Source organism: Cebus imitator, unplaced genomic scaffold (assembly GCF_001604975.1).
Source record: "Cebus imitator isolate Cc_AM_T3 unplaced genomic scaffold, Cebus_imitator-1.0 Scaffold415, whole genome shotgun sequence".
Lineage (NCBI taxonomy): Eukaryota > Metazoa > Chordata > Mammalia > Primates > Cebidae > Cebus > Cebus imitator.
The window spans coordinates 1469953-1480782 of record NW_016107730.1 but is presented as its reverse complement, the minus strand read 5'-3'; the positions used below and the strand labels follow the sequence as shown (position 1 = coordinate 1480782).

The window sequence follows — 10830 nt, the reverse complement described above, 5'->3', positions numbered from 1 at the left end:
GCAGGAGAATTGCCTGAACCCAGGAGGCGGAGGTTGCGGTGAGCCGAGATCGCGCCATTGCACTCCAGCCTGGGTAACAAGAGTGAAACTCTGTCTCAAAAAAATAAATAAATAAAATAAAATAAAATAAAATAAAAAATCAGGCAGAAAACAGATGCAACATTGCAGATTGTTATGGTGACAGGGATGTGCACACATCTGTAATAGGCCCACAGAGCAGCTCTTAAGGAAGCGCGTTGCAATGGCAATAGTGGCTATATGAGGATGAGTGATTTTTTTCTCTTATCCTCAAAACAGTAATTGTTAGCAATTCAGTCGCATGATGGAGCATGTATAGCCGCACCGATATCTCATCTAAAAGGAGTAAGCAGGCAGCGGCCTGAGGCTGCGCAGGATGGAAGGTGACGCAAGGGTGGGCTTCAGGCCTCGGGAGGGCTGGGGGGCCCACCTTGCTCTCCTGGTTGCCGTAGGCCAGGAGCTGTAGGCAGTCGGTGGTGATGGCCAGGAACTTGGGGTTGTTCTTGTTGAGCAGGGGCACCATCTTCTGCAGCCCATCGGCCAGGCGCACAGCCATCTTGGCACCCTCCTGGTACAGGAGCAGGTTGTGCAGCGTGGTGATGGCGTAGAACAGGACCGACTCCACAGGGGAGCTGGGGGGTGGGCAGGGGTTAGTATGCTCAGGCCCCACATGTCCCTGGCATACATGTGAACCTGGCATGGGTTTCCACCTCCCCCAGGTAGCCTCCCCCATACTGACACCCCTCTGGAAATATCCCTTTGCAAAGATCTCATCATTCCTTGAGCCTACCCTGCTCTTAAGCGTGAAGCAAACAGCACCTCTCTTCTCCCAACTGGGACAATGACTCCTCCTGCTTCTGAGCCCCCAGCCCTGTGCTGAGCGCATAGTAGGTCCCCTACAGATCCCTACTAAGTAACTACCACATGGAAGGCCACATATTAGAGAGGCCTTGCAAGGCGTCCAGAGGGGAGTGACATCAGTATCTCCCCTGAGGGAGCTCCCAGCCTGGGATGGGGATGAGAAATGAGGCCAGGCACAGTGGCTCATGTCTGTAAATCCCAGCACTTTGGGACGCCAAGGCATGTGGATCACCTGAGGTTAGGAGTTTTGAGGCCAGCGTGGACAACACGGAGAAACACCGTCTCTACTAAAAATACAAAAAACTGGACAGGCATCGTGGCTCATACCTGTAACCCCAGCACTTTGGGAGGACAAGGCGGGCAGATCACAAGGTCAGGAGTTCAAGACTAGCCTGACCAACATGGTGATACCCCATCTCTACTAAAAATACAAAAAAATTATCTGGGTGTGGTGGTGCACACCTTTAATCCCAGCTACTTGGCAGGCTGAGGCAGGAGAATCGCTGGAACCCAGGAGGCGGAGGTTGCAGTGAGCCAAGATCACACCACTGCACTCCAGCCTGGGTAACAGAGGGAGACTCCATCTAAAAAAAAAAATTGCTGAGCATGGTGGCAGACAGCCTGTAATCCCAGCTGCTCAGGAGACTGAGACAGGAGAATCGTTAGAACCCGGGAGATAGAGGCTGCAGTGAGCTGAGATCATGCCACTGCACTCCAGCTTACGGGACAGAGCGAGGCCTCATCTCAAAAAAAATCAAGAAACGAGGCCAGTGAACATTTTGTAGGAGGCCAGGAAAGATAAAGTGTGCTAGGGAGTTTGCATATGCTGTTCCCTCTGCCTGGAAACTCTTCCTTCCTCTTCGCTAGCCAAACGTCACTCATCTGTCCATCCTCTGCCATTAAGCGATTCCACCTCTGAGCAATCTCAATGCTCTTCTGCCACAGCCTGTGTCATATCCTGATCATTGACATGCCGTTTACATGCCTGTGTTCCTCGCTGGGCTGTGAGCAGCTAGGCACCAGGATGGGGCGTGCTTCTACCTGGCACATGGGAGGTACTCAGTGGGTATTTATGGGAGCCCAGGGAAGGGAGGAGAGAGGCCCACGTGAGAGGGGGTCTCAGGCTCCCGCAGTGAGCAGGGATGGGTACCTGAGCATGCGGACTAGAGCAGGGATGCCGCCCGACTTGAAGATGGCGAGCAGCCCCTCCCGGTGGTGGGAGAGGTTGTGCAGGATGCTGGTGGTGCAGCGGGCCGTGTCCAGGTCACTGGTGTTCTGCATGGTGCGCACGACAGCTGCCACCAGCTGGGGAGAACCCATCAGGGCCCGCCGCGATGCTTCCTTCTTCGACAGCTGGTTCACAATCATGGCCGCCTTGGTTACCACTACCTGGAGGGCGAAGGCAGGTTCGGGGAAGTGAGCACTAAGGAGGGGCTGGGATACCCTCCCACAGCGCTGAGGAGGACCCCAGTCAGACTCCTCACACACAGGAGGGGCCCAGGTCATGACCTCCCTCCAGCCCTACAATGGCCCCCCCACCCAGCCCCCCCTTCGCCGGGACCCTCACGGACCGGGTCCTCGTCATTGAGCAGCTTGGTGAGCTCGGGCAGGGCGCGGGTGGCCAGCTCAGCGTCGTCCTGGTAGTTGATGAGATGCACGATGGCCGACTTGAGCAGCTGGGACGGCTCGGCCAGCCGCTGCAGGTTGGTGGCCTGCCCCTCCACCTGGGTGGCCAGCAGCAACGAGCTGTCCTCGCCTGACATGCCAGGGCACATGGCCTCCCGCACCCGCTTGGCTCTGGCTGTGGTGGACATCTGGTACTCCAGGTCACCTGGGGGCCATGGGGACAAGGACTGAGTGTGGGCAGTGGGCTGGGCGGACACTGGGAAGCAGGGCAGGCTGTAGACAGCCCCACCTGGGCCATCCGGACCACCTCCCACCCTGCTCAAAGCCCCAGCGCATGACTCGCCATTCTACCTCTCACCAGGGACCTGGGGAATCGCCATCACCTCAGTAACCTCATCTGTAAAATGGACCCCATATGCTCTGTCCATCATGGGATTTTCTTTCTTTTTTTCTTATTGCACACTTATTACATGCCTGGCAGTGAATTCAGTGCATTTCTTATGTTTTCTCATATAATCGGACAATAACCCTGCAAGGTAAGTACTATCAATGGCTCCACTTTACAGATGGGAAAACTGGGCACAGAGAGGTTATAAGGCAGCCTGACTCAGGGGCCCAGACCCCTACTCATTCTCCTCCCTTACCCATCAGGTCTCTTTCAACTCTGAAACCTCAGAGTCTAATTACACCCTCCTCATCCCCAGCGGTAGCAACCCTCCCACTTTACAGGCAGGCAAACAGGCCCAGGGAGCCGCCAACATCACACAGCCAGTCGAAGGGAAAGTCAGGGCTGTGGGTTCAGAGAGCAGGAGCTGGGTCCTCAGCTGAGACGTCAGCTTCCTCTCTAGCTTCCATCCCCCGGGTGGGCCTGGGAGTGCCACAGGTAGGCGCCCAGGCAGCCACACCCTGGCAACTGTCCTGATGCCCCAGGAGGGGGGAGGCAGAGGTTCCACCCTCTAATTAGTCGGGAAGGAGGAGAGATCTTCATGGCTTTCCCACCTGGATGCTGTACTTTTTGCTACCAAGGCAGTGAATGGCCCTGCCCAGCCAAGAGGCTCCTACCACCCCTACCAGCTGTCAGGGAGGAGACCAGTGTGCAGGGGCTGAGCTTTGTAGAGCCCCCCCAGCCAGAGTCCACCCACACTGTTCCTACTGCCCACAGCGCACCTGCTGGCATGTTCAGGACCCTGGAGGCACCTGTGGCTAAAGGTCCTAGGGTCTAGCTACTTCTCTCCCGGAAAGGGGCAAGGGAGCCTTGGGCTGGCGGGGCATCCCCATCTCGGGCTAAGCCCCAGAGCTGAGTCAGTCACTTCTCCCGTAGCCTCAGCCTACCTGCATGTCAGCAGCAGAGGCCTGGTCTCCCTCCAGCCCCAAAGAGGAGCCCTCAGGCTTGAGACCTATACCTCCTCTACCCAAAGGGGAATCCCTGGGGGGTTCCTGGGGCATACGGGCCTGGCTCTCTCATCAAACATGAGGCTCCTGGACCCAAAGAGCTGTGTCCCCCCTGTCATCCATGGGCTCCCTGAGAGCCGTAGTGATGCCTCCTCATCAGATTCTTTTTTTTTCTTTTTTGAGACAGAGTCACACTCTGTCACCCAGGCTGGAGTGCAGTGGCACAATCTCAGCTCACTGCAACCTCCACCGTGTGGTTTCAAGCAATTCTCCTGCCTCAGCCTCCCAAGTAGCTGGGACTATAGGCACTCGCCACCATACCCAGCTAATTTTTTTTTGTTTTTAATAGAGATGAGGTTTCACCATGTTGGCCAGGCTGGTCTTGAACTCCTGACCTCAGGTGATCCGCCCACCTCAGCCTCCCAAATTACAGGTATGAGCCCAGCCTCCTCATTAGATTCTTCTGTTCACAGAAGGCAAGGGCTATGCCTCTTCCTTCAGACTGGGCAGGATCTATGCCTTACCTTTCTTTTTTTTTTTTTTTTTTTTTTTTTTTTTTTTTTTTTTTTTTTTTTTTTTTTTTTTTTTTTTTGCTTTTTAATTTTTTTTTTTTTTTTTTTTTTTTTTGAGACAGAGTCTCGCTCTTTCACCAGGCAGGAGTGCAGTGGCGCAATCTCGGCTCACTGCAACCTCCACCTTCTGGGTTCATGTGATTTTTCTGCCTCAGCCTCTCCAGTAGCTGGGATTAGAGGCGCACACCACCATGCTGGGCTAATTTTTGTATTTTTAATATAGACGGGGTTTCACCATGTTGGCCAGGATGGTCTCAATCTCTTGACTTTGTGATCTGCCCGCCTTGGCCTCCCCGGGTGCTGGGATTACAGGCATGAGCCCGCGCCCAGCCTATGCCTTCCCTTTCTATTGGCGGTTCACAGAAGAGGATTCTGCAGCCCTCCCAGATGCAGCACCCTGAAGTAGCTGCACCTCCTCCTTCAGACTGGGTGGGCCCCTGTTAGCATGAGCTGTGCCTCCTCCCTCAGGCCAGGAGCCCCCTACAATCTGCCTCCTTTCACTCTGGCCTCTCTCCAGGACCCAGGCAGGTTTTCTGCCCCATGGATAGTCCCCAGGGTCCTGACCTTGGCTCAGAGGCACCCCCTGGGTGTAGGTGGTGGTCTTCTTGAGAGTATACTGGCGCCCACAGGCCTCGTCCTCCTCCATGATGCCCTTGCTGCTGACGGAGGGCACACAGGTGTTGGCGCCTGAGTGGATGCCCGAGTCGTAGGTGTATGTCTGCTGCCACTCAGTCACCTTGATAGGCTGTTCCATCAGATTCATCACCTCCATCGTGGCTACTGGGGGCACAAAAGAGGAAGTCAGGAAGCAGGAAGTCAGCTGGCCGCAGTGGGGTACCCCAACACCTTGCCCAGCCCCCAGCTTCAGCCCATCCCCAAGTCCTGCCTGTCTTCCCACATCATCGCCCTGGCCCCAGGGGTTCCAATGAGGGTGCAGCAGGGGGTGAGTGCCCAGAAGGGTACAAGGCCCAGGGAGGGGCTGCCTATGATGAGACACCCTGGGAGCAGTGAGCCCCAGGGGTACAGCTGTGTGTGAGTCCTGGGCTCATGTCTCTGATCTCTCAGAGGGATGAGCCCCAGGGGGCAGGGCAGTAAAGGACCAGCTGCCACCAGCAGCCCCTGCTCACTCACCTTGCTGCCCTGACCCAACTCTCCCAGGGGCAAGAGAAGGCACTCAGTACCTCCAGCAGCTTCTGAGGTCCCCTGGACCTATCCTCAACCCCTGGGACTCCCTGGGAAAGGCTGCAGGGAGGAGGCACCCGGCCACTGGGCAGGAAACTGGGTGGGGCAGGGAAGCTGTCTGACAGGTTTCTCTGGAGCCCCCAGGCTCCCTCCGAGACTCCAGGATCTGGCTTTCCTACAGGTTGGGCAGGATCCTAAGTGGCTCTAAGGCCCAGGCCCTAAGGCCCCTTCTCTCCCAGCCTTCCCAGCCCCTAGAAGCCTTTTTGAGTCCTGCGGAGCAGTTCAAATCTCAGCTTCTCACTACTGGGGCAATTCCCCTCTCCATGGAAACTCAGCGTCCTCATCCACAAAATGGGGTCAGGCCACCTCCCTCAAAGGTGGTTGCGAGGATCTGGTGCAGCGCCTGGTGCATAGCAGGTACTCAGGGACCATGGCCATGACCATCAGCACTGCCTCTCCTCCAGAAGTGCTTCCTCACCTCCTGGTCTCCCCGAGCCCAGGCTTGGGATCTGGGGTGTGGCAGGCCTCTAGGTGGTCACTGCCATCAGGAACCCCTCTCTCTCTCTGCAGAGGTTTAGGGGCACCTGAAGGTTAATGAGTAGCAGGACCATACTTCGTACTAGGGAGGTGAACTTCCCACTTGGTCTGGGTTTGGCTCCACTGTCCTGGGAACTGACCTAAAGAGGTCAGTGGCTGCGGGGAGAATGGATACCGTGATCCCATGAGGGCCTACTACGAGCCAGACCTCTCACAGACCGTCATACTCACAAGTGGGTTTCAAAGCGCATGCGCTGTTCCCCCCACATATAGATGCAGAAACTGAGGTAGAGCTGCCAGGTGCAGCAGCTCATGCCTGTAATGCCAGCACTTTGGGAGGCTGAGGTGGGTGGATCACGAGGTCAGGAGTTCGAGACCATCCTGGCCAGCAAGGTGAAACCCTGTCTCTATTAAAAATACAAAAAATTAGCCGGGCATGGTGGCACGTGCCTGTAGTCCCAGCTACTCAGAAGACTGAGGCAGGAGAACGCTTGAACCTGGCAGGTGGAGGCTGCAGTGAGCCAAGATTGTACCACTGCACTCCAGGCTGGGTGACAGAGCCAGATTCCATCTCAAAAAAAAAAAAAGAAAAGAAAAGAAATGGCAGAGTGGCAGAGTTGGGACTGGGACCAAGCATGGGTGTGAGGGGCACTGAGTTCTGTGGCCTTTACATATCCCAGCACAGCCTCAGTGAGTAAGCAGAACTCAGGCTGGTCCACCCATGAGGCCAAGCAGCACCCGGCTTGTCTCACTGTGATGGGGACCAGGTGAGGGTGAGGGTGGTGTGGCTAGGCAATCTGGCCCCACCCAGGAACAAAGATCACCAAGGATAAGTCTTCCCCGTGACAGCCCCAGTGCCGCCCTCCAGGAGGATGACGAATGCTCCTGCAGGTCTCCCAACCTTTTATGGCAGGCAGCCGTGAGCACACCTGGAACAGGCAGAGGCAGGGGCCAGGCTGGCTCCCAGCTGCCTCCTTCCCTCTCCTCCCGCCATCCCGAGTGACTCAGAGTTTCGGGCTGAAGCCTGGCACGGTGGATCACCTGAGGTCAGGAGTTTGAGACCAGCCTGACCAACATGGAGAAACCCCATTGCTACTAAAAATACAAAACTAGCCAAGTGTGGACCAGACACGGTGGCTCACGCCTGTAATCCCAGCACTTTGGGAGGCCGAGGCGGGCGGATCACAAGGTCAACAGATTGAGACCATCCTGGCCAACATGGTGAAACCCTGTCTCTACTAAAAATACAAAAATTAGCTGGGCATGGTGGCGCGTGCCTATAGTCCCAGCTACTTGGGAGGCTGAGGCAGGAGAATCATTTGAACCTGGGAGGTGGAGGTTGCAGTGAGCAGAGATTGCGCCATCACACTCCAGCCTGAGCAACAAGAGCAAAACTCCTACTCAAAAAAGTTTCGTGATAAACAGAAGCCAGGTCCGCAACCCCAGACAGCAGGCTCTGGGCTGCCAGATGTGCACAGCTGCTTCCCAGGGATTTGCAAGTACAGCTATTTCAGGAGGAGCCCCCCAGCCCCCTTTCCACATGCACCCTTTCCCTGGCAGCAGAGGGGAATGGCCACAGGCAGGAAACGGGGGTGGGGGGGGGCGCTCAGTGAAGACAGACACGGGAAAATCCTGCTGGGCGCTCCTCGTGCCCTGCTGCCTTCCCCAACCATCCCCCTGCCTCAAGAGTGAGTCCCAAGAGAGAATAGAGGAGAGAAGGAAGGTGCGATGTACCAGTAAACACGGCCGCAGTAACCCTCTGAATACTGCGCTGTTGGGCTCAAGGCTGAGCAACATCTGGACGCTGCTGGACATCTGCAGCTCTGGTCAATAAACACACTGCATCCCAGCCAGAGGACTCTCCTCCGTAGACACCGCCTAACCCTGGGGCTTCTCAGCTAAGTGGGAGGGGAGTGGGCCTCAGTTCAAACCACAGGGGTCACCCCTCGCCAGCCTCACCACAGTCAAGGCTGGCCGCAGGAGAGGAAATTCCTCAGCAGGCCCCTCACCACCCCCAACAGCCCAGGTCTGCCGCCAGGAGACTGCTGAGGGCTGGACGGCTGCCCAGGGAGAGGCAGAAGCCACAGGATGCCATGGGGGCGGTGGAGCGCCCAGTGGCCTTTATTATTAAATGAATCTCATTCTTCCCTCAAAGCAACCCTGGCACATGTTTTATTATTCCCAATTTTTTCCCTTCTTTGTGTGTGTGTGTTTGTGTGTGTGTGTGTGTGTTTAACAGAATCTCACTGTGTCATCCAGGCTGGAGTGCAGTGACACGATCTTGGCTTACTGCAAACTCCACCTCCCGGGTTCCAGCGATTCTCCTGCCTCAGCCTCCCAAGTAGCTGGAACTATAAGCATGCACCACCACACCTGGCTAAGTTTTGTATTTTTAGTAGAGACGGGGTTTTACCGTGTTGGCCAGGCTGGTCTTGAATTCCTGACCTCAGGTGATCCGCCCACCTCGGCCTCTGAAAGTGCTGGGATTACAGGTGTGAGCCACCGCGCCTGGCTTTATTCCCAATTTCTACGTGAAGAGGCTATGGTTGCACACCGACAAAATGGCAGCACACCAGCATCCAGTCCACCAGAGAAGCCTGAGTGGGGCTGAGCCCTCTTGCCAAGGGGAGGAGGGGACCAAGGCGCTTGCAGATGGAAGAAGAGCACCCAGCCAAATCAGAAGTCCCAGGTTCAGGCTGAGCACGGTGGCTCAGGCCTGTAATCCCAGCACTTTGGGAGGCTGAGGTGGGCGGATCACAAGGTCAGGAATTTGAGACCAGCCTGGCCTACATGGTGAAACCCCATCTCTACTAAAAGTAGAAAAATTAGCCGGGCGCGGTGGCTCAAGCCTGTAATCCCAGCACTCTGGGAGGCCGAGGCGGGTGGATCATGAGGTCAAGAGATCGAGACCATCCTGGTCAACACGGTGAAACCCCGTTTCTACTAAAAATACAAAAAAAATTAGCTAGGCATGGTGGTGCGTGCCTGTAATCCCAGCTACTCAGGAGGCTGAGGCAGGAGAATTGCCTGAACCCAGGAGGCGGAGGTTGCGGTGAGCCGAGATCGCGCCATTGCATTCCAGCCTGGGTAACAAGAGTGAAACTCCGTCTCAAAAAAAAAAAAAGAAAAAAAAAAGTAGAAAAATTAGCCTGACATGGTGGCGCACATCTGTAATCCCAGCTACTCAAGAGGCTGCGGTACGAGAATCGCTTGAACCCTGGAGGCAGGGGAGGTTGCAGTGAACTGAGATCGCACCACTGCACTCTAGCCTGGGCAACAGAGCGAGACTCTGTCTCAAAAAAAAAAAAAAGTCCCAGATTCTATTCCCAGTTCTGCCACAAACTTGCTGGGTGTCCCCGTGCCCCTGGGTCTCAAAGGAACATTAATGTCTAAGATTCTAGGAATATAATACCAGGATTCCCAAGACAGACAGAAGAAAGCTGAGGGTGGGCAACCTCAGAGTTGGGAAGCAGTTCAGAGAGAGGATACACACCAGAAACTCCTCCTGAGGAAGGGGCTGGGGGAGCTGTTCTTGCAACAGAAAGGCTAGAAGTCAGACCTCAGGCAGGACAGTCAACCAGCCCCACCCCTCTCCTTACCTACTGCCCAGGAGAACAAGGGAACTTCTCCCATAAGAAACAAAAGTGCTGGTTTTACAGTTCCTAGGGTGGAGGGGCCACACCCAGTCAGTCCTGTCCCTCTCCACCCTGGACCCAGAGTCAGACCTTCCGCAATGCCCCCGGACAGAGCCAGGGTGGAAGCGGGAGAGACAGACTCGGGCCCTGCCCACTCACCCCAGCCGGGCAGGGACAGAGACAGGGCGGGTTTCTGAGTTGAATGGGGGGCCTTTGTTTACAGCGTGCTCTATTGTTAGCAGCGCAGGAGGAAGAAGCCAGCTCAGAGACTGCAGGGACAGCCCAAGGACAGGAAGAGGGGTGACAGGTCCTGGAGAGGGGGTGCAGAGGACCTTCCCCACCAGGCCCACACCAGCTAAGAGTGTGAGCAAGTAATGAGGCTAGATTGGGTGCACTCCAATCTTCAGGAATCTTCATTCCTGCCTCCTCTGCACAGCCAACCCAGAGCGCTGGCACTCGGCACCCTAGGTCCAAGACCGTCCCGGCAGAGTGTGGGCCAGCCCTGACATTAAAAATAGCCCCACCAGAGCTACACTAGGCTCCTTCCCCAGCCAGCACCGGGCACAACTAGGCTGGACTGGAGGGCACCAAGTGCAAAGACGACGCCTGGAAATAAGGACAGGAACGGGTCACCCCAGAGGCCATGCTGGAAGCAGGCTCAGAAACATGGCATTTGGAGACAGAGGGGCAGGGCGGAGCAGGGCAGAGCAGGGCAGGGCTGGGTCCCCTAGAGGTTCCTTAGGCCAGAGGCTAGCACCCTGTGCAGACAGGGGTCCCCAGGCTCAGACAGTGACAGAGGATGCACGCAGGATTCGGAGTGAGGAGAGAGGTCCTTCCAGCCCCAGAACTCACTGGCTACGCCCTTGGGCAAATTACTCAATTTTCTTTTTTTTTTCTTTTTTTTTGGGGGGGGGGGACAGAGTTTCACTCTTGTTACCCAGGCTGGAGTGCAATGGCGCGATCTCGGCTCACCGCAACCTCCGCCTCCTGGGTTCAGGCAATTCTCC

The 10830-nt window shown here is 55.9% G+C and overlaps 1 protein-coding gene across 9 annotated transcripts in view; it reads right to left on the bottom strand.

The window, feature by feature from the left end:
- Positions 1-10830, bottom strand: part of LOC108289851 (junction plakoglobin) — a 31625-nt gene that overhangs the window by 11260 nt on the left and 9535 nt on the right. For 6 of the 9 annotated variants that reach the window (XM_017509448.2, XM_037731650.1, XM_017509447.2 and 3 more), the window contains exons 2-5: positions 5034-5249; positions 2451-2710; positions 2030-2268; positions 449-650 (exon numbers count right to left, since the gene is read on the bottom strand). In XM_017509448.2, coding sequence (XP_017364937.1) covers positions 449-650; positions 2030-2268; positions 2451-2710; positions 5034-5241 — 909 coding nt within the window. In that variant the 5' untranslated portion in view covers positions 5242-5249. The remainder of the gene's footprint in view (positions 1-448; positions 651-2029; positions 2269-2450; positions 2711-5033; positions 5250-10830) is intronic. The other 3 variants (XM_017509449.2, XM_017509450.2, XM_037731651.1) reach the window with 1 other exon arrangement.